General features: G+C 38.5%; 2 protein-coding genes across 2 annotated transcripts; one reads left to right on the plus strand and one right to left on the minus strand.

Moving 5' to 3' along the window:
* The first annotated feature begins 313 nt into the window (after positions 1-313).
* Positions 314-952, plus strand: LOC140009835 (secreted RxLR effector protein 161-like). Its single transcript, XM_072056171.1, has one exon. The coding sequence runs from the start codon at positions 314-316 to the stop codon at positions 950-952; it is 639 nt and encodes a 212-aa protein (XP_071912272.1).
* A 1150-nt stretch (positions 953-2102) lies between these two features.
* On the minus strand, positions 2103-3149 carry LOC140009836 (uncharacterized). The gene is made up of 2 exons (XM_072056172.1): positions 2986-3149; positions 2103-2319 (listed from the first exon to the last, which is right to left on the minus strand). The coding sequence occupies exons 1-2, from the start codon at positions 3147-3149 to the stop codon at positions 2103-2105; spliced, it is 381 nt and encodes a 126-aa protein (XP_071912273.1).
* Positions 3150-18755: the final 15606 nt, after the last annotated feature.

The following is an 18755-nucleotide window of genomic DNA, read 5'->3' on the forward strand; positions in this document are numbered from 1 at the left end:
TGTAGATGACATACTTATTGTTGGTAGTAATGACAAAATGGTCAAGTCTACCAAAGACATGTTGAATTCAAAATTTGACATGAAAGATATGAGGCTTGCTGATGTAATTTTAGGAGTTAAAATTATAAGAATACCAAACGGCTTGGTCTTGAGCCAAACTCATTATGTGGACAAGATTCTAGAAAAATTCAATAAGAATGATTCTGGAATTGCAAGAACTCCATTAGACAATAGTTTCCATCTATCTAAGAATAGAGGAGAGAGTGTTTCTCAAGTAGAATACTCATGAATCATTGGAAGTCTAATGTATTTAATGAGTTGTACTAGACCTGACATTGCATATGCAGTAAGCAAATTGAGCAGGTTTACAAGCAATCCGAGTGCTGATCATTGGAAAGTAATTTCAAGGGTACTTAAATACCTACGGTACACTTGGAACTATGGACTGCATTACACTAGATACCCTGCTGTTTTAGAAGGGTATGCTGATGCAAATTGGATATCTGATATAAGAGATTCAAAATCCACAAGTGGATATGTGTTCACACTTGCCGGTGGGGCAGTATCTTGGAAGTCTTCTAAACAAACTATTGTAGCTAGATCTATAATGGAATCTGAGTTCATTGCCTTGGACAAATGTGGAGAAGAAGCTAAATGGCTACACCATTTCCTTGAAGACATTCCAAAATGGGAAAAACCTGTGCCACCAATAAGTATTCACTGTGATAGTCAGTCAGCAATTGGAAGAGCACAGAATAACATATATAATGGTAAGTCTAGACATATACGTCGTAGGCATAATACCATTAGACAACTACTCTCAACAGGAGTTATCTCTATTGATTATGTGAAATCAAAGGATAACATAGCGGATCCGCTAACCAAGGGATTGAATAGAGAGTTGGTTGCAAAAATGGCAAAGGGAATGGGACTAAAGCCCATGGAAGGCTAAGTGTTATAAAGGAAACCCAACCTAGCTGATTGGAGATCCCAATATCTAGGTGCAAAGGGACAACCTAATTATAAGGACTTAGCATAGTCATTGTGGGGGGATATCCCTAGACCCATTCCATAATGAAACAATGACGCAAATGAGAATTAAGGATAGCACAATGGTGTGCTTTAATGATTCTTAAGTGAAGTAATTAATTACTGAAGACTTAAGTAAATCACCTATGTGAGAGTGAAGTGGGGCCGCTTCAAAAGAGAATTGTTTAGGGCTCAATTCTTAAAAACTCTTGCTGAACCAGGTTGATGTTCATGGCCAAAACGAACATAACTATGAGAACTGAACAAATGGAGCATGATTCCTCTGTGAAATATATGGTTCATTTACACTAAAAAGTGGGACAGTTCAAAGACATCATATCTACTGGATTGCTAGTAAAGTAAGTGTATTTCACAAGAGAAGGTTCAACAGGTAACACCAACCTATCTTATGCAGGTTTCAGTCGTGGAACACTACTGTAGAGTCAAATCAAAACAATTTTTCCATTCATGTGGGGGATTGTTGGAAAAATGGCTATATCCATTGTAGAATGAATGAGAAAATTGTTCTCATAATGGCACTCTTGAAAGAATACAAGGATAATTATCTATCATTCATTCATGTACATAGGATTTATGTATATTAATTATACATGATTTTGGATAGGGTTCATGTATATTAATTATTGATACATGATTTTGGATAGGATTCATGTACTTAATACATGATTTTGGAGTTATCTTATTGAGATACATGAATGTACATGAATGTGGTACTTTGATAAACGCGAAGATAATTATCTGGAATTTAACACTTGTTGCCAATTTCTAACAGTCACCCTTTGCCAGCATCTATAAATATCTCTCTTTTTTTTTGTTTAAAAAAAAAGCTCTTTCTCCTTTTCTTTGCATCTTCATCTTTTATAGTGTTCCATATTGCTCTAGTTCGAGTTCGCTGAGGTGAAGAATGTTTGGTGCTGACATATTCACCTTTAATCCGTTGTATCCTGGGAGACAGACGCCTACTTAATCTCAAGCACTCTACCTGGAGGGGGCGAATTTGTTTTAAGGAAATTGTGCTCACAAGCCTCGGATTGTTATTATTGTTTTTTCGATCATTTCTTTCTTTCTAGGTTGTATTTATTCTTCTCTATAGTGTATCGGCCAACTTTTATTATTTCACTAACAAGGGCTTCATTGGTAACGTATTCCATCAGCGGAATTTTCCTTATAGCCCACAAATCATTGCCCTGCCTGTGGAATTCAGCATGAGGCTCTTCTATCACATCAACGATCACATCCCTGGGGACCTTTCTGTCCTCTAGAATGACCCTGCGCAGATATACAATTTTCAAGCCGTTCTTTTCACCCTCTAGGATTTCCACCACAAGTGTCTCCGGATCCGCATTCGGTGCTATCACGCTACACGTTCAGTGTAAATGCATTCGATTATTTTTGGGTTGGAGGTTATTTGGAAGAATGTTTAGACATCGTTTGTCATAGCAGTTTGTTGATATGATATATCTGAGAAAAAATGTTTTAGAACGTGTGCTTTGTCAATAACAAGCAATACTTCTTAGAAATATTCATATTTAAATAAATTTTTTTATTTGTAAATGAGAATTCTTGAACCAAGATCTCTTATTTAAAATCCTTTTCTCCTCACTACTTAACCCAATCTTTCCCCATCTAAATAATCTTAAAACTCAATATGTACGTTGGAAAATTTTTTAAAAAAGGAGATAGTAAATCTAAATGTACGTATATATACATATATATATATCACCAAAAAGCTTAAAAAAGATAAACCATTAATTTTTATTATGGGTGCTAAATAACTAACTGATATTATAACTCATCAATTCGTTTTCAAATTGATTCTTTCAGAAAATCAATATTCCATATCAATGATACACAATAAATTTTATGATAAATTTGTCATATTAATTTAGATGTAGGAATAAGGAAAGATGTTAATTACAAAAAACATATACATACCCAGGAGCAGGGAGGAGCTTCATGCGTCCTCCGGGAAACTTGATCCTATTTTCCACTCCAGTGTAGAGCTCGTCTAGAGTGCACCTCAATGGGCACCCAACCGGAGGTGGTGCTTTCCTATGGCTGGTGCCCTTGTCGAAACCTTTCGAGCATAACTTCCCCATAGTTTCTCTCAACATTTTGCCCTCGACAAGATTTGGACAGAACTGCCACAAGGGTTTATGCGGTGGATACCAATGACTAGCTAGGGTAGTTTAGATAGGCTATAGGTGAGAGAAAGGTGAGAAACTTGCCATTACTGTATTTTTGCTCTAAGGGAAATGTATATGTTAAGTATTTTTTTGCCTCGTAATTCTTGACTGGAAGGTGCCTTCGGTAAGAGAAATTTTTGCTAAAATTACTTTCCCAAAGAAAAATCTACTTTAAATTGGCGAAATCAAAAGTTAATTGGCTGCTGACAAAAATGATTCTAGAATAACCTAGACTCCAAAACAAAATCTGTTCTTTTTAAAAGATTTTGGTTCCATTATTGGAAGATACTGTGTTAAATTTAGTATGGAGAGGAATGGGTTGAACCGTGCGAGGGCAGCTCTCGGGTTTGAAACCTCTCACCTATACTAAAAGAAAAGGTTGAGCAATTTTGGGTTGTTTATTAGCTATTTAATTGCTAGGTACGATCTAATAATAGAAAGTGGAAAAAATCTACTTTAAAGTTATAAATTAGTGGAAGCAAAAGTTAATTGGCTACCGACAAAAATAATTGTAGACTCCTAAAAAATCTATTTTTTTTAAAAAGATTTTGGTTCCATTATTGGGAGATGCTGTGTTAAATTGAGTCATTTTGACTTGTTTATTAGTTGTTTAATTGCTAGGTACGATCTAATCATACGAATATGCACTGTATATTGTCTTGATTAATCTTGATGAACATTCTTATTAATTGATCTTATGTTAGTTTCTTACAAGGCTTCATGTTATGCTAGTTTCTTGTGCCTGAAGCCTTGTAAGTAGGACAATAATTGCTGCAATTATATTTTATACACTTTCTGAATTTAAATCTCACTTTTCTAAAAAACTACTTCTTAGAACTCCACAGAGCGACGTCGCAAAATATCAACCGTGTAGATGATAGGGCTAAAATTCATTACTTTCGGATATTTCTTGGTGACTTTTGACAAGCATAATTCCTATATAACTCATAGAAACCGAACCTTGAGCAGTTGATTGCTTTTTTTTTTTTTTGGGTCAAACGGTTGCTTACACGATGTTTTTTTCTTTTTTTTTTAAAATTTTCTCTTTGTCAGCCATATAGTTAGTAAAATACCATATGAGTATAATAGATACACATGTTACAATTATTTTTCTTAAAAGTTTCACTAAAGTTAGAAGTTCGGCAAAAGCACGCACAAAAAATCGTGCATGAATAATAAGAATAAGTTTGAAAATGATAGAACTAAAAGCATTAATTTATTTGTTTTATCTGTGTTTTTTTTTGGGTTTGTCTTCTATTGGTGCCTGTTTCTTGCATGTAGTTAGTCATAAGTCTTTTTTCTTTTTTCTTAAGATCAAAAAATGAAATTTAATATGTAAAACAAAATTTTAGATTTCCAACTCATGTTTAGTTTCTAAGCATACCCTGATAAAGTTTCTTTCGTGTTCTTCACTTACTTTTGAAAATCACCCCTAAAATTCTGTTCAAGTTGGACATTGGCTTTAATAAGTTTATTTTCCTAATGTAACACTTAATCATACTACTACATGGCCTCAAAAAGAATAAAAAGGCTTTTGACTTAGAAGAAATGATGTAGTAAAATTGATTTAGAGTTATTTCCTTGAAGTAAAATTGACATAAAAGAGATATTGAAAAAAATGCATTATAAGGAAATAAAACTCCAAGATCCTTTTCTTTCACATTTAGTATTTAAAATCATAAAAACAAAGAATATATAGTTCTTAAAAATCAAAACCAAAGAACTTATGATGATTCGAATAAAATAGAAGATAGAAGGTAAGAAAAACTATTCCTATGCCGATTTTGTAAATACCAGTTAGACTAGATCCCTTCTTTATTGCTCTTATCATTGTATTCTAATAAGAAATAAGGTGTGTCTAATGGGTGCCCATTTCGGCACTCATTAAAATATATTTTAAATGTTATATTTTTTGAAATGTAAGATTAATTAGAGAAAATATGTAAATGCAAAAGAGGGTAGGTAAATTTAAATAGGAAAAGATTAATGATAGGTGTATTTTTTGTCCAAAATACACCTATCATTAATTAATTTTAGTTCGGTATAATCTTTTTTTTTTAAAAAAATTTAGACTATTTTTATCATTCCAAATTCTTAAAGTTATGAATCGATTACTGATTACGAAATATTTGTTTCTTTCCTTATTCAACGGATCGTAAATTTGTTTAGTTTTCTTGCTCTCGCGTATATTTCCTTTATATGAGTTCACGTAGTAATTCTTCCACCGAAAGAATTTTATTTCCATAAGGAGTTCAATTTCCAAACCTCTTTAATTCTTACAAGAACGTTTTACATAAATAGACTCAATAGTTGTTAATGAAGAAATAAGCGTTTGAGTCATTGGGTTTACAGTAGGGATAATTTCAAAATGTGAAAGTTAAAACACTAAATCTACAAATCTAACGTTCTCTTCTTAATATAATATGAATATAGGTATATGTATTTGTTATGTGTGTGAGATAAAAAAAATGATTAAAAAATGTGTAAAAAGTAATTCATGAAAAATGTAATTTTTTTTTTCCAAAAAAAAGGCAACAATCTAGGCAAGGCCAAAAATTTCGGTGATGGAACGAGAAATAGTGTGAAGATCTCTGAGTGTTTGTATCTGTCTTTCAGAGAGAGGGGCGTGGGGGAGAAGGAAGAGGCAAAAGGGAGTTTGGGAGGAGTCAATAAGGCTTTTTCTTTTTTGGTTATATATATATATATATTCAAAATTTGCACATATGTTACATATATCTAACGTTGATAGTGTATATACTGATAATATATATAGGATTAATCATATATATATATTCATCCGTTTCCAACTCTAATCTACCAAACTCAGCCGCACAAAGGAAGAAACTAAAGAAGGAAAATAAACTTACAAAAAAAGCCCTCAACACTGAACGTGTTTAGTCTTTTTATTCTTACTCTAATAAACTTCTCCTTTCTATATCTTGAATTGACTTTTAGGTGGAGTTTGAGAATTCATAGCTTAGTTTATTCTTATTCTTTTTTTTTTTTTGCAAACTGCATATACAGAGGAGAGATGTCATTCTTATTTTTTATTAATCAACAAAATTGTGAATATACACATGATAAAATAAAAATAACAAGATGTCCTATTCCCTTTACAATCATGAAAATAGCTAAATTAAATGTAAGTAAGGGAATTCATAGCTTTGTTTAAATACAAATTTGGATGACTTTGGCGATTCTGGATTCCATTGTTGAAAACCACCAGATCTACTAAGTAGCACACAATTTATTTGTCCATTTAGGCGGGGGTTGAAAATATGCAAGTAGACTGCTCGCAAAGACAAAAGGTAGAAAAAAATGAAAGTAGAAAGCTAGCAAAGACAAAAATAATTTACCATATAGCTACCATTATTTCAAACCAAATTAGCTCATCAATTAATCTACACTCTCTCTTAACTTCGACTAAAGCCTTTCAATAAGCTAATGGCAAATATGTTAAAAGATACTGGACATGGATTCGTCAATGATCTCGTGTTGTTTTCTACATTATCAAGATGAGACAATAGACATGTCTCCGTGATAGAATGGCACTTCTCGTAAGGAAATTAACACCACTTCTTTAGTTGTGTCCATGGTTAAGAGCTTCAAAAGACGTATCATTCCATGGTGGTCCATAAAATTAAGAGTTTTTCTAACCCGTTGGGCACCATCAACACAACTAAATTTCACATAATCTGTAATGTATATGTACATACTAATAATTAATACCTTTCTTTGCATTTATATACTTTCCTAAATTGACTTTACATTTTCAAAAATCCAACACATAAAATACATTTATTGGGTAGATACCTGATGCGGGTGCCGAGAGCGTGATCCGAACTGAGCGCCAAGGCCGGTTCCGAACTATCCTGCAAAGGGATGAACAGCGGGACTAGCTCCATGTTGTTACTCCGAAGGTTAAGTTAGACAAAGTTTTCGAGAAGTGATATGAAGCGGCTATGTCGTATAGTGCTATAGATGTATGAATGCATACCTTTCCTGGTCCCTTTGTTCCTTATTTATAGAGTCTCGTAGGAAGGTCCGGAGGGAGAGTCCTACGCGCAGAGTAAAACATCAAACCCGCGAGCTGTTAGTTGGCGCTCCTTCTTCTATTCGGTCTTGGAAGGCCCAGTTCTTTTATGTGAACAACATAGGCTTTCCTCCCCCGACCTGGAGGGAGGAGACCCAAGTTTCTGATCCCCTTCCCTTCGCCTTTTCCCGAGTCTGAGCTGGACCGTCTGCTCAGGTCGGACGTCAAGTTGAACGTGAAGGAGTTCAATAATGCCAAGCTCTGGGCTACTGGCTTGGTCCGAGCAGACGCGTCTGAACCCTCCAGTGAGACCCGACCTCTTTCACCCGATGAGCTAGCCATCTGTAATCTTTTTTTTTTTAACTTGTGACCCCTGGTCGTTCTTGTGACACCCCCACCTCTCCCTAAGGCGAACCCTAAGGTATCAGCAGGACGCCTGCCCAACTCTCGTCAGGACTCACGCCTTCGTTCAAGCTTAATATAGAACCACGAGACATCCAACAACTAAATAAGGAGTACTTCAAATCTACAAGTCACAACTTCTAAGGTAAAAGTTATCATTTCAATTCATCAACCAGAAGTAATAAAATTACACTTTAAGAGTCACCAAAAGTTCATACAAAGATACTAGCTTCCACCAAATCGCTAGTCTGGGTCCTCCAATTTACCTCCAAAGCCAGTTAAGGAAAACAAACTTAAAGGGATGAGCGAACGCTCAGTGAGGTCAAGAAAATAAACAGCAAGCAAGTAACACCAATCAATCAAATAACACGCTTAAAAGCAACTTTAAACATGACGTTTCATTTAAGTGCACAAGTAGGAATTTAACACACAAGAAGTGTGAGGACTCGTAAAATTTCTTATTTTTAAACCTCTATTTTTGGCTCAATTAATTATTTATTTGGATATTTGCCCCGAATATTATTTTCTACCCATATTAGACCTAAATACATGGAATTATAGCTTCATTATATTTTTAAAGTGACTTGTTTTAAAAATTAATTTTTGGAAGCTCGTTTAGTGAAAATAGTGAGAACGTGTTTGGAAATTTTAACCGATTGAGAGTACAATAAGTTTGGAAATTTGGAGACTTACACAATGGTCCTAAAATAGGTAATTTTATGTTTAAGTACTCAAGTGATAGTTATTAGTACTATCGTTATAAGAAATTCTTGGAGGTTTCGCTTTATCGCGCTTAATTTGGAAATACGGGTTTTCACACGCGCGATTTAATTGAGAGACTTTAGACCCTCATTTTGGGACAATTAAGAGTGAATAATATTTATATGAATATAAGTGTATTGGAGTTCTAGTGCACTAGTGAAATAAACTTGAGAGGAATCGAGCACAAAATGCGCGCGTGCGCGCGCGAAGGAGGGTTGACTTTTGGGCAACTTTGGACCACACACCAAAGTTTCCTCTGGAAGCTTCATTTCGGATCAGAATTCCCTCTCTCCAAGCTCCATTTCCAGCGTGCAACTCCAAGGAAAAGAACCAAGCTTGCTCCTTCAATTTTCTTCTCCATTTCCCTCACCAAACTTGCACCATTTTGCACCAAAATTTAACTACACTTAGCTTATTATTTGAAGATCATCTTAAGCTACAAAAAAGGGGAGCTTTTCACGGTTTTCTTGGCCAAGGAGAGGACCGAAAATTCTGTTCTTGCACACCAAGTGAAGTAGGTAACGATCTAACCTTCAAAACTTGGTTTATGGAAGTTCTAGTGCCCTTATATACTCATGCATGTTCATAGGTAGCTTGTTTATGGTGAAAAAAATGGTTGTGTTGGCTCTATGAACTCCCACCTTGGATATATGGACTGATTTGTGGAGTTTTGATGGTAATAATGTTTATTTAGTGCTTAAACTAGTGGATTAATGTTGGGTTGTTGATAGAAACTCAAGGATGGTGCAATGACCAAAAGTGACCATTTTGCCCCTGCTTTGTTCGAGCACTTTGGTGCGAAATTTTGAGGTTCTAATGGCTTTTTTATGTTGTTTACATTTTATATTGAGTGTGTAAAAAGTTTCATTTAAAAATAACTTGATTTGGTCACCCAAATGTTGGAATTTCGGAAGCTTAGAAATCTGGAATTGGTTCTCGTCACTGCCCAGGCAGTCATCTTGTTTTGGCTATAACTCATCGCTCCGATGTCGGAATTGAGTGCTGTTTATGGCGCTGGAAACTAGACATTCCCAGCTTTCAGTTGGTATAAAACTCATGTCCTGGTTCTGTTTGACCAAGCCAAACCATTCGTTTGAAATTTTCTGTCCTGTTTCGTTGCTTCCTGGAAGGCAGCACATGAGCTGTAACTTGATGCTCAAGAACGAGCTAGTTATGGACAGATTTTGAAAATGGTTTCTTCTGAGAAAATATAGCCTTATGAGTCTATTTTCCAACACCACCAACCATTCTCAATTCCAAGTTGAATTGAGTTATTTATGATCAAAATTTGAATCTGGTCTTGTTAAGGAATACCATGCATTTGGACAGATTTGAAACTAACAATGATTTGGGACTCGTTATCCGAAGCTTCTTAGTGTAAATCACCTATCAAATGTACCTTGGATATATTTTAGACATTACCTACTGGAATGGACCATGTTTGAGATGTTTCTTGACCAAATGTTTGGAAACGCCAAAACGGAAGTTCAAAGGCAGCTTAGCCTTAGAATTTCTTGTGATTTCAACGGTCTCGTTAACTGATTTCCGTACATATTATTCTATGAAATTTGGCAAAGGAGTGGCCCTTATATGGTAGTATATTCATACCAAATTTGGTGCCGTTCCGAGTCCGTTTCGATACCTAACTAAAGTCCCAAAGTTTGGAACTTAAATTTGGAAAATTGGCTTAACAGTTTCGATTTTTCACCAACTTTGAGCTATCGTATCTCGGTGCTCAAAATTCCGATTCTTGATCCGCTTGTTCTGTTCTAAACCTTACTTGCAACTCTAATTGAGTTACAAATTTTAGAGGCTGGTTGGCAATGTGTGAATTCTACCGAATTTCCAAATTTAGCGAAAAACTAACCCCGACACAATCCTAAGTACCCTGAAACAGTGACTTTGAGCCCATTTTTGAATACTTTTCATTTAGAATCATGAAAAAGTGTCTTCTAAGAACTTTTAGTACTTTCAAAGAGGATTCCAACGGTACCAAGTTTTCCAATTTTGGACTTGTAAAGAGTGATATTCGATTTTTCAAAAATTCATATCAAAACTGAAATTTCCAAAACTTAAGGGAAATGGAGTTTTTCGAATTCTCCTTTTTCCCTCGATATCACTTGGACGTTTTATACTTGATTTCAAAGATGAAAACTCGATTTCTCTTGTACCTTAAAACCTCACTTTTGAGCCTTAATTCGCGAGTAATTTAGGCTCATTTTAGTAAAATTTCTTAGGATTGTACAAGCGTGCAATCTTTCTCGATAATTGGGGTTTATAAGTGATTGTTTACTATTAATTGCTCAGGCTCGCACGAGGACCTTCAAGAGGATCCTACGGTGGACGCTTGAACTTCAAGTAACATTTCTCCTTGGTTGACTTGGTGAGTGTCAAGTGTGTGTTACTTGAACTCCTGTGAACTCGATACATGTTTACTTGTTATTGATACTTGAGATTTTGAAATTTGAGACGAGCGTGCACTTTATCGCACTCGTTCTCGCTTGAAATGAATAACTCGTACTTGAATACTTGCATATCTCGATTGCTTGAATATACCACATGCTTGAATGACTTGAAATAGTATGCTATGGCTACATACGTTGTTGGAGTGAATCTCCTCGACACTCAAATATACATGGGGGACGCCCAAAACCCCATTGGTCATCCTTGGACTCGAGCCGGCTTGGGCTTGGTCGGGATCCTTGGTAAACCATGGGGAAAACATGAAAGCTTGATCTAGTGAGAGATCTCGCTTGGCATACTCGAGTAGTATCGCCTTAAACAAATGACAGACGGGCCCGATACAGGGGTATGTAAGGTAAAAGGGGACAGGTTAAGTGGAGTTCTACGGACTAAACCTACCCGATTGACGGAGTGTCAATTCGTGGAGGTTATTGATCGTGCAAGTGGAATATAGCTCCTAAGAGCTCCAGTATCCTTGAATTGTTTCTGGTTATCTTTCCAGTAAATTGTTAATTATTGAAATATTATTGCTTGACTTGTAAATTGGGATTGTTATTTGAGCAATATACTTACATGTGTGTTCTTGGCCTCACGAGCATTTTGCTCACCCTGTAGATTTGTTTTCCTTAACAGAATTGGGTTTGGAATGAGACTCGGAGGAAACTTCCTTTTATGTACTTTTGAGGACTTTTGTAATAGGGTTCCAATTCTTTTGTCTAGACATTGTAGCCATTGTGTGTTTTGAGCTGTATTATGGAAACCCGATGTATGGATTGGGTAATTGTGAAATATTGTTAAGGTTGAACACTTCCGCACTAATTGCATTTATATTAACCAGTTGTGACGTCTAGTACCGCTATAAGCTTGAACGTAATTTGCTTGAGTCCTGGCGAGAGTTGGGCAGGCGTCCCGCGGATACCCTTTGGTTCGCCTTAGGGAGAAGTGGGGGCGTCACAAGAAAGATATAGGAGCTCTCAGGAGCTATTTCCACGTCTCGATCAATCGAGCCTTTGGGGGTTGACCCTCCGTCAACCCAAGTAGTAACATGACCGTAGTGCTCCACTTATTTCCTCCATCCAACATAACACCCACTTGGATCCGGAACCAAACATGTAAGGGGTGGCAATACTATTCGAGTATGCCAAGCGAGATTTCAAAAGATCAAGCTATTATTTCCCAATGTTCATCAAGCTTCTCGACCAAGCCCTTGCCGGCTCAAGTTACAAGGTTAGCCGATGGGTTGGGGTGCTTGTGAGACCCTGGTTAGTCCTTAATTTTGATATTATGTGAAATAAAGAACATTAGCGTCATTTTTACAACAAAATGTGGTTTTAGGGTTGGTGGTAATCCTTTACCTGTTATTTTGTTCGAAATATTTAGAAAATCCTAATTTGGGTTATTACTAAAACTTGTATTGTTCTAATAGATTAGAAACCCTAAGTTGGGTTTAAAACCCCTAATTTTGCCAATGTCAAAAAGGTTGTTGTTTAGCAGCTTTTATGAAGGGTAAGATATGATTAAGAATGGGTGGTTAAGATAGGAGGGTGATTAGTGAAGCGATTAAGTGTGATTAGGTGTTTTAGATTAGATTGAGTATGTATCCTATGGAGTTAATTGAAAGACTTCCATATGTTTGTGGGCAAGAGAGTAAGAAAGACAAAGTGAAGTTGGAAGGGCTAAGAAGCAAAATGCACGCTTTTGTGTGATTGGTTGAGGTGGAAAATATCTCCTATGACTTTGACTTATATTGCATCATAGGGAAATACAAGATAAACATAAGACATAAAGCAAACAAACATCAAAAGGAGTTGAGAGAGAGAGGGCCGAGAGCATTGGGCAAGAGAGGAGAGAAATTTTCTTCCAAGTTCATCCACTTCTAGCCATCCATCTTGATCTTGGAGCTTAGGGAAGCAACATGGGCACTTGATTGTTGAGATTCCATCACTTGCAAAACTTGGTTGGAGGTAAAACATCTCACTTAAAAGTTAAATTTTGGTGAGTGAGTCTTGAAGCCATGAAAGTGATGTTCTTGTGGTGGTTGTAAACTCTTATGGTATACATGGTGATTGTAGAGTAATTTAATGGTTTATTTTGGTGGTATTTTGTTGCATGAATTTCGGCCAAAGCTAGGAGGAATTAGGGTTTCTTGCTTCATGATTCCTTAATGGTTTGGTTGGTTACTTGGTGCCAATGGAAACTTTGGTGTGTTAATTTCACTTGTATGGTTGGTCCTTGGCAAAGTCCAATTTGGTCATGAAACCCTAGTTGAAGGGAAGTTAGTTTGGCTTAGAAGGGCAAAGATGGTTAGGGTTTGATTGGTATGTGGTTAGACAAAGTTAGTTAGGGCTTGTAAGATTAGAGTGTAGAATATGGTTAGTGTTTGCTAGGTTTTGAGGTTAAGTTGGGAAAGGACTTCCGGGTTTCTTGTAGAATAATTAGGAGATGGTTAATGTGTGTTGTATTGGTGCGGGAATGGTTAAAAAAACTTGCATGCGATGCTTGCATTTGGACCACGCGTTTGCGCCGCGGAAATAGACTAAACCAGAAAAAAAAACAGGACAGTGCGATCCTACAGCTTTGGTTCCGTTTTTCATTGGGATCTATGCTGATTCAGCTTTTGGCCAAAACAAAAAAGTGATAGCCTTATAACTGAGCTTTCCAACGCCTTTGGAATTTCTTGATTCGGATCTATGAGTCTTGAGTTATGGTTGTTCAAGCAGGGCCTGTCCGACAACCTGAACATAAACTGCTGGGACAGTTTCGTGCATTTTGCCCTAGTTCCGTTGTGATCTGGGTTGCAGGGCCTTCATGAACATTGTAGAGATTTGAGTGATCTGTCTAACTGCTAAATTTCAGAGTGTTTGGACCTTGGTAGCAGGCAAAACGATCCAAACACTCTAAACTGTCTGAATTGCCTTAGACAGTTTCTGTTGGCTATTGTTTCTATCTATTTTGATGATAACGAGGCCTATTTTAGCTCTTGATGTCTTCATGAAAGTTGTGACTCATTCTTTTATCTTCGAAACGGTGTCTCATATACCTTAATCTGACATTTATAGCCAAACTTATGGTCAAAACGGTTTGGGGTGGCAAATCTGCCGTTTCCGTTTTCGACGGCCATTTTCGTTTTCGTTCGCCGTTTCCGCGCGCGCGCGTGTCCGTTTTGCCATTTTGTTTGATTTATACATTTTAGTAGCCGTTTGTGGAATAGTGTGGTACAACCTTTTATTACAAACGGTAGCAGGCTAGGCGGAGCCAGTGGGACCTACTAGCTGTCGCACGCGACGTGATTTTCGCACTTTTGCTATACTTGTTCTTTACGTAAGTATTCGGGCCGTTTCTATGTATAACTCGCTTATGTGCTTTGATGTGGATGAAAGGGTACTTAGGCGAGGGTGTACTTTATCACACTCGACCTAAACCCTAATTTGCACCTGTATTTGTACATGACATGTGTATATGAATTGTTTTGGGACTGAACCCTTTGAACTTGTAGCTCGGGGTGACTTTTGTGAATTATGAAATACGATGAGTTTGGGGCCCGATCTCAAGACCTAGACGGACTATTCGAGCCTGTCGGGGCTTGGTCGAAATCAATCCAACCTAGTCTTGAGGTCAAAGTGTTTGTGAACCAAGTTCGATTTCGTTTTGATTGCTTGAGCAATTTCGTGCGATTGACTGGCTAGTGAGGGTGATAAGGGGTACGGTGGGAGTTCAAGTGGAGTTTTATGGACCCTTATTTGTGGTCAACGGAGTGTCGACATGAGGTCACACATGGGAAATAACTTGGCTTTGGAGCCAACCTGTATCCTTAACTTGTGCTGTTTTTTCTTTTGCTTTGGACTTGGTATCTTTGTGACGTAATTGTTCGTCTTGATGTGTCATTTACGTTTTTACCCCTGTTTATTTACTAAACTTATAGGTCACCCCTTTCCCTTTGTTTTTCTTAACAGGGGCCGACGCGGGAGACTTTTTGGCACTGTCACTAGTATAGCTAGGTTTAGTCTGTAATAGCCGGACAATTAAGATGGTTCTTTTTGTTATAGTGATCCGTGTAAGGACCCTTCTTTGGGTCTACTTTCTGATTTTTGTTATAGTCATAAGTGGATGTAGTGGTTTGGATATCTACTTTTGAGGGTGTAAATAGAACTCTTTTACCAATGTATATATTATGAATAGTACTATTTTGGTTTATATAGCTTTTATTGCTTTGCGTTTTCGACTCCTGGCGCGAGTTAGACAGACGGTCCGCTAAACCCTTTGGTACGCCTCTGGGTGCGGTGGTATCAGAGCGCCTAGGTTAGAGGATTTGGACAATTGGGACATACGTGATAAGTAGTAGGAATATGTGTATCTATTTAAGATGAATGGTATGTTTTAAGCTGAAATGCTGAAGAACTGACCAAATAATATTTTGTAGGTATAGAGGCTGGGGAACCTAGTGGATCAGGACCAGGATCGAGACCTCCGAGTGCGGGGGGCCTGGTGAACCAGGTGCTACGCCGGTGTGTGCTCCGATTTCAGAGAAGGCCTGGGGGGCCGTATACGTTGTATTCCCCTTCTGGCCGGCTGAACCGACCATGTGAATGCCGACACACGTTCGGCTACCCAGACGAGGTCGTCCTGGTAGTGGACGACGAGCGACGTCGCCTGGAAAAGGCGAACGATCGCTTGGTTAGACAGCTAGAGGAGGCCAGAGAGGTGGGCCACGGGTAGGTTATGCGTATTAGGGATTTGGAGTAGGGCCTCAGAGATAAGGAGGAGAGGACGAACGCTTTTCATCGTCAGCTCCACGACACACACCAGCACCTTTTTGTTATGAAGGGGCAGCTGAGGGAACGGGCTCGAGGAATCATGTTGGACTGTGAGGTCCTGTTAGATGTGGCTGCGGAGGCGCCACCACGAACTACCGGTCCAGAACCGATGGACGAGGTGGGCACTTGAGGCTCTGTTGGGGATTGGGGCCCTAGGGAAGGCACGTAGGGTCGCTGCTTGGACTTTCTTTTGACCATCTGACAGATTGCTTTAGTTATACCTCGTATGGCTGGTTTCTTTTGTTATCTGGCAGGCTGACTGGATTTTGGAGCTGGAGTGCTCATGTATTTAATGGGTTTTGTACCGACCGGATGTCGGATAACTTGTATATCTTTTGGCGTGACTTTATAAATACATGTATATAGTTGAGTACAATCTTTTGGGTTTATCTTTTGCGTGTTTTTTTTTGTGTATATACATTTATATTTTGTGTTCTTTATTATGTTCATATCTCGAATAATAAGTACGCATTATGTTTCGATTTATAGACTTTTGAACGTAAATGGACTCCGACGGTCGAGGTAGAGGTAGAGGGTGAGGACGAGGCCCCGAAGGTGAACATGAGAATGAGCCGGATTAGGTAGCTACAGCCATTCGTTGGATGGCTGACCTGTTAGAACGAATGGTTAACCAACAGGGTCAGGGCCAGGGGAATAATGCCGGAAACCTTTGAAATAATGCGGGTAATTACGAGGGAGAGGACCGTGCCTTAGAACGGTTTCAAAAGTTTGCACCCCCGAAATTTATAGGTGGACCCAACCCTGACTTAGCGGAGAGTTGGTTGGACCACATGTTGGATATATTTGCCGCGCTTGGGTATTCAGAGGAGCGGCAGATATCTTTTGCTGTTTTTTAGTTTGAGGGGGCCGCCCGAGTTTGGTGGAATGTGATTAAAGCCAAGTGGGAGCGGGAACAGACCCCTTGGACGTGGGTCAACTTTACTCGGGAATTTAATGAGAAATATTTGTCACTCATTGTACAGGAGAGGCGGGACGATGACTTTATCCGCCTGGGACAAGGGGCATCCAGTGTGACGGAATACGAAATCCAGTTTACGAAACTCTCTCGCTTCGCTTCGGATTTGGTGTTAACGGAGCAAAAGCGAATCAGCCGCTTCATTCAAGGCTTAAATGTGGAGATTCAAGAAGCACTAGCGGCTACTCAGTTGGACACATTTAGTCAGGCACTAGAAAAGGCACAGAGAATTGAGGCAGTTAGGGGACAAGTAAAAGCCTTCCATGACCGGAAAAGGAAGCAACCTGACTCGAGCAACTTTGCAGTCGAGCAGAGCTCGAGAAGTGAACCACCCTCTAAGATGGGTCTAGGAACAGGTAGTCCACGACCCGCAGGGACCCCAAATCGGGGTAATTTTGGAAAAGGTCAGGCAGGGTGAGGGCCTCAGAGGGGTGCCCAGCGTGGAGGATCAACTGCAGGAACTAGGCAGACCTGTAGTTTCTGCGGGGGCAATCACACAGGCGATAACTGCTGGAAGAATAGTTTGGTGCGAAAATACTTTAAATGTGGCAGTACGGAACATCTGATTGCTCAATGCCCTAAGATGCAGAAAGAATGACATATCCCACAGACAGAAGGGACCACAGCTAAGCCGACAAATGCAGTGGGAAATGGACCCAAAGTACCGGCCAGAATATATGCAATGGGTCAACAAGAGGTGACTGACACTTCGACAGTCATCGAAGGTACGCTCTCTCTTTTTCGGCGTACCGCAAGTGTTTTAATAGACCCTGGTGCCACACACTCTTTTGTAAACCCTGCATTTATGGCTCATGTAGACGTGAAAGTTGAAAAATTACTGTATGATTTAGAAACAAAAACCCCCATTACCAATAAGAGTTTAATTGCTAATATGGTTTACAAGGGGTGTGAGGTATGGATAGAAGAGCGAAAATTGTTGGTGGACCTTATTGAGCTCGCTCTTAAGGGATATGATATTATCTTAGGGATGGACTAGTTAGCCAAATACCATGCACAGTTGAATTGCTGTACTAAGAAGGTTGACTTTCACATACCGAGTGAGCCCATACTACAATTAGATGTACGAGGAAAGTTAACCTCTTCCACTCTTATTTCTGGGATTCGGGCTGGAAAAGGTGCCTGAGGGTATTTAGCGATGTTAAAGAATGCTCCGGTGGATCAACTGAAGGTAGAAAATGTATCGGTGGTATGTGAGTTTCCTGAGATTTTTCCCGAAGAATTGACATCACTACCTCCACAGAGGGAAATAGAATTTAAAATTGATTTGCATCCTGGAGCAGAGCCAATGTCAAAAACTCCTTATCGTATGGCTCCTGTAGAACTTAAGGAGTTGAAGACACAGTTGCAAGAATTGTTGGATCGAGAATTATACAGGAAAGTGACTCACCGTGGGGAGCCCCGGTATTGTTTGTAAAGAAAAAAGATGGAGGACTACGGATGTGCATTGACTGCCGAGGGCTGAATAATCTTAACATTAAGAATAAATATCCCCTGCCACTTATTGATGAATTGTTTGATCAACTGCAAGGCACGGTTGTATTCTCTAAGTTGGATCTTCGGTAGGGATATTACCAGTTGAGGATACGAAGGGAGGATGTACCCAAGACCACCTTTAATTCGCGGTATGGACATTTCGAATTTGCAGTCATGCCCTTCGGATTGACCAATACTCCAACCGCGTTCATGGACCTAATGTACCGAGTTTTTAAACCCTATCTAGACCAATTTGTTGTAGTTTTTATTGATGATATTTTGGTCTACTCTAAAACTCATGAGGACCATGAACAACACTTGAGGCTAGTACTACAGACTCTTAAGAAACACCAATTATATGCCAAATTTAGCAAATGTGAGTTTTGGTTGGAGAAAGTATCTTTTTTAGGTCACGTTATTTCAAAAGATGGTATAGCGGTGGACCTCACTAAGGTGAAAGCAATCACTGAATGGAAACGACCAGAAAACCCGACGGAAGTTAGGAGTTTCTTAGGGCTAGCAGGATATTATCGTCGCTTTATCCAGGATTTTTCCAAAATAGCTGGACCTCTAAC

Source organism: Coffea arabica, chromosome 6e, assembly GCF_036785885.1.
Source record: "Coffea arabica cultivar ET-39 chromosome 6e, Coffea Arabica ET-39 HiFi, whole genome shotgun sequence".
NCBI classification, from domain to species: domain Eukaryota; kingdom Viridiplantae; phylum Streptophyta; class Magnoliopsida; order Gentianales; family Rubiaceae; genus Coffea; species Coffea arabica.

Bases quoted from the DNA above. Each gene is read 5' to 3' on its own strand.
- LOC140009835 (XM_072056171.1), top strand. From the start codon at position 314: ATGAGTTGTACTAGACCTGACATTGCATATGCAGTAAGCAAATTGAGC.
- LOC140009836 (XM_072056172.1), bottom strand. From the start codon at position 3,149: ATGGGGAAGTTATGCTCGAAAGGTTTCGACAAGGGCACCAGCCATAGG. The intron at 2,320-2,985 runs GTATGTATATGT...ATATCTGCGCAG, and splicing joins AAGCTCCTCCCTGCTCCTGG to GGTCATTCTAGAGGACAGAA.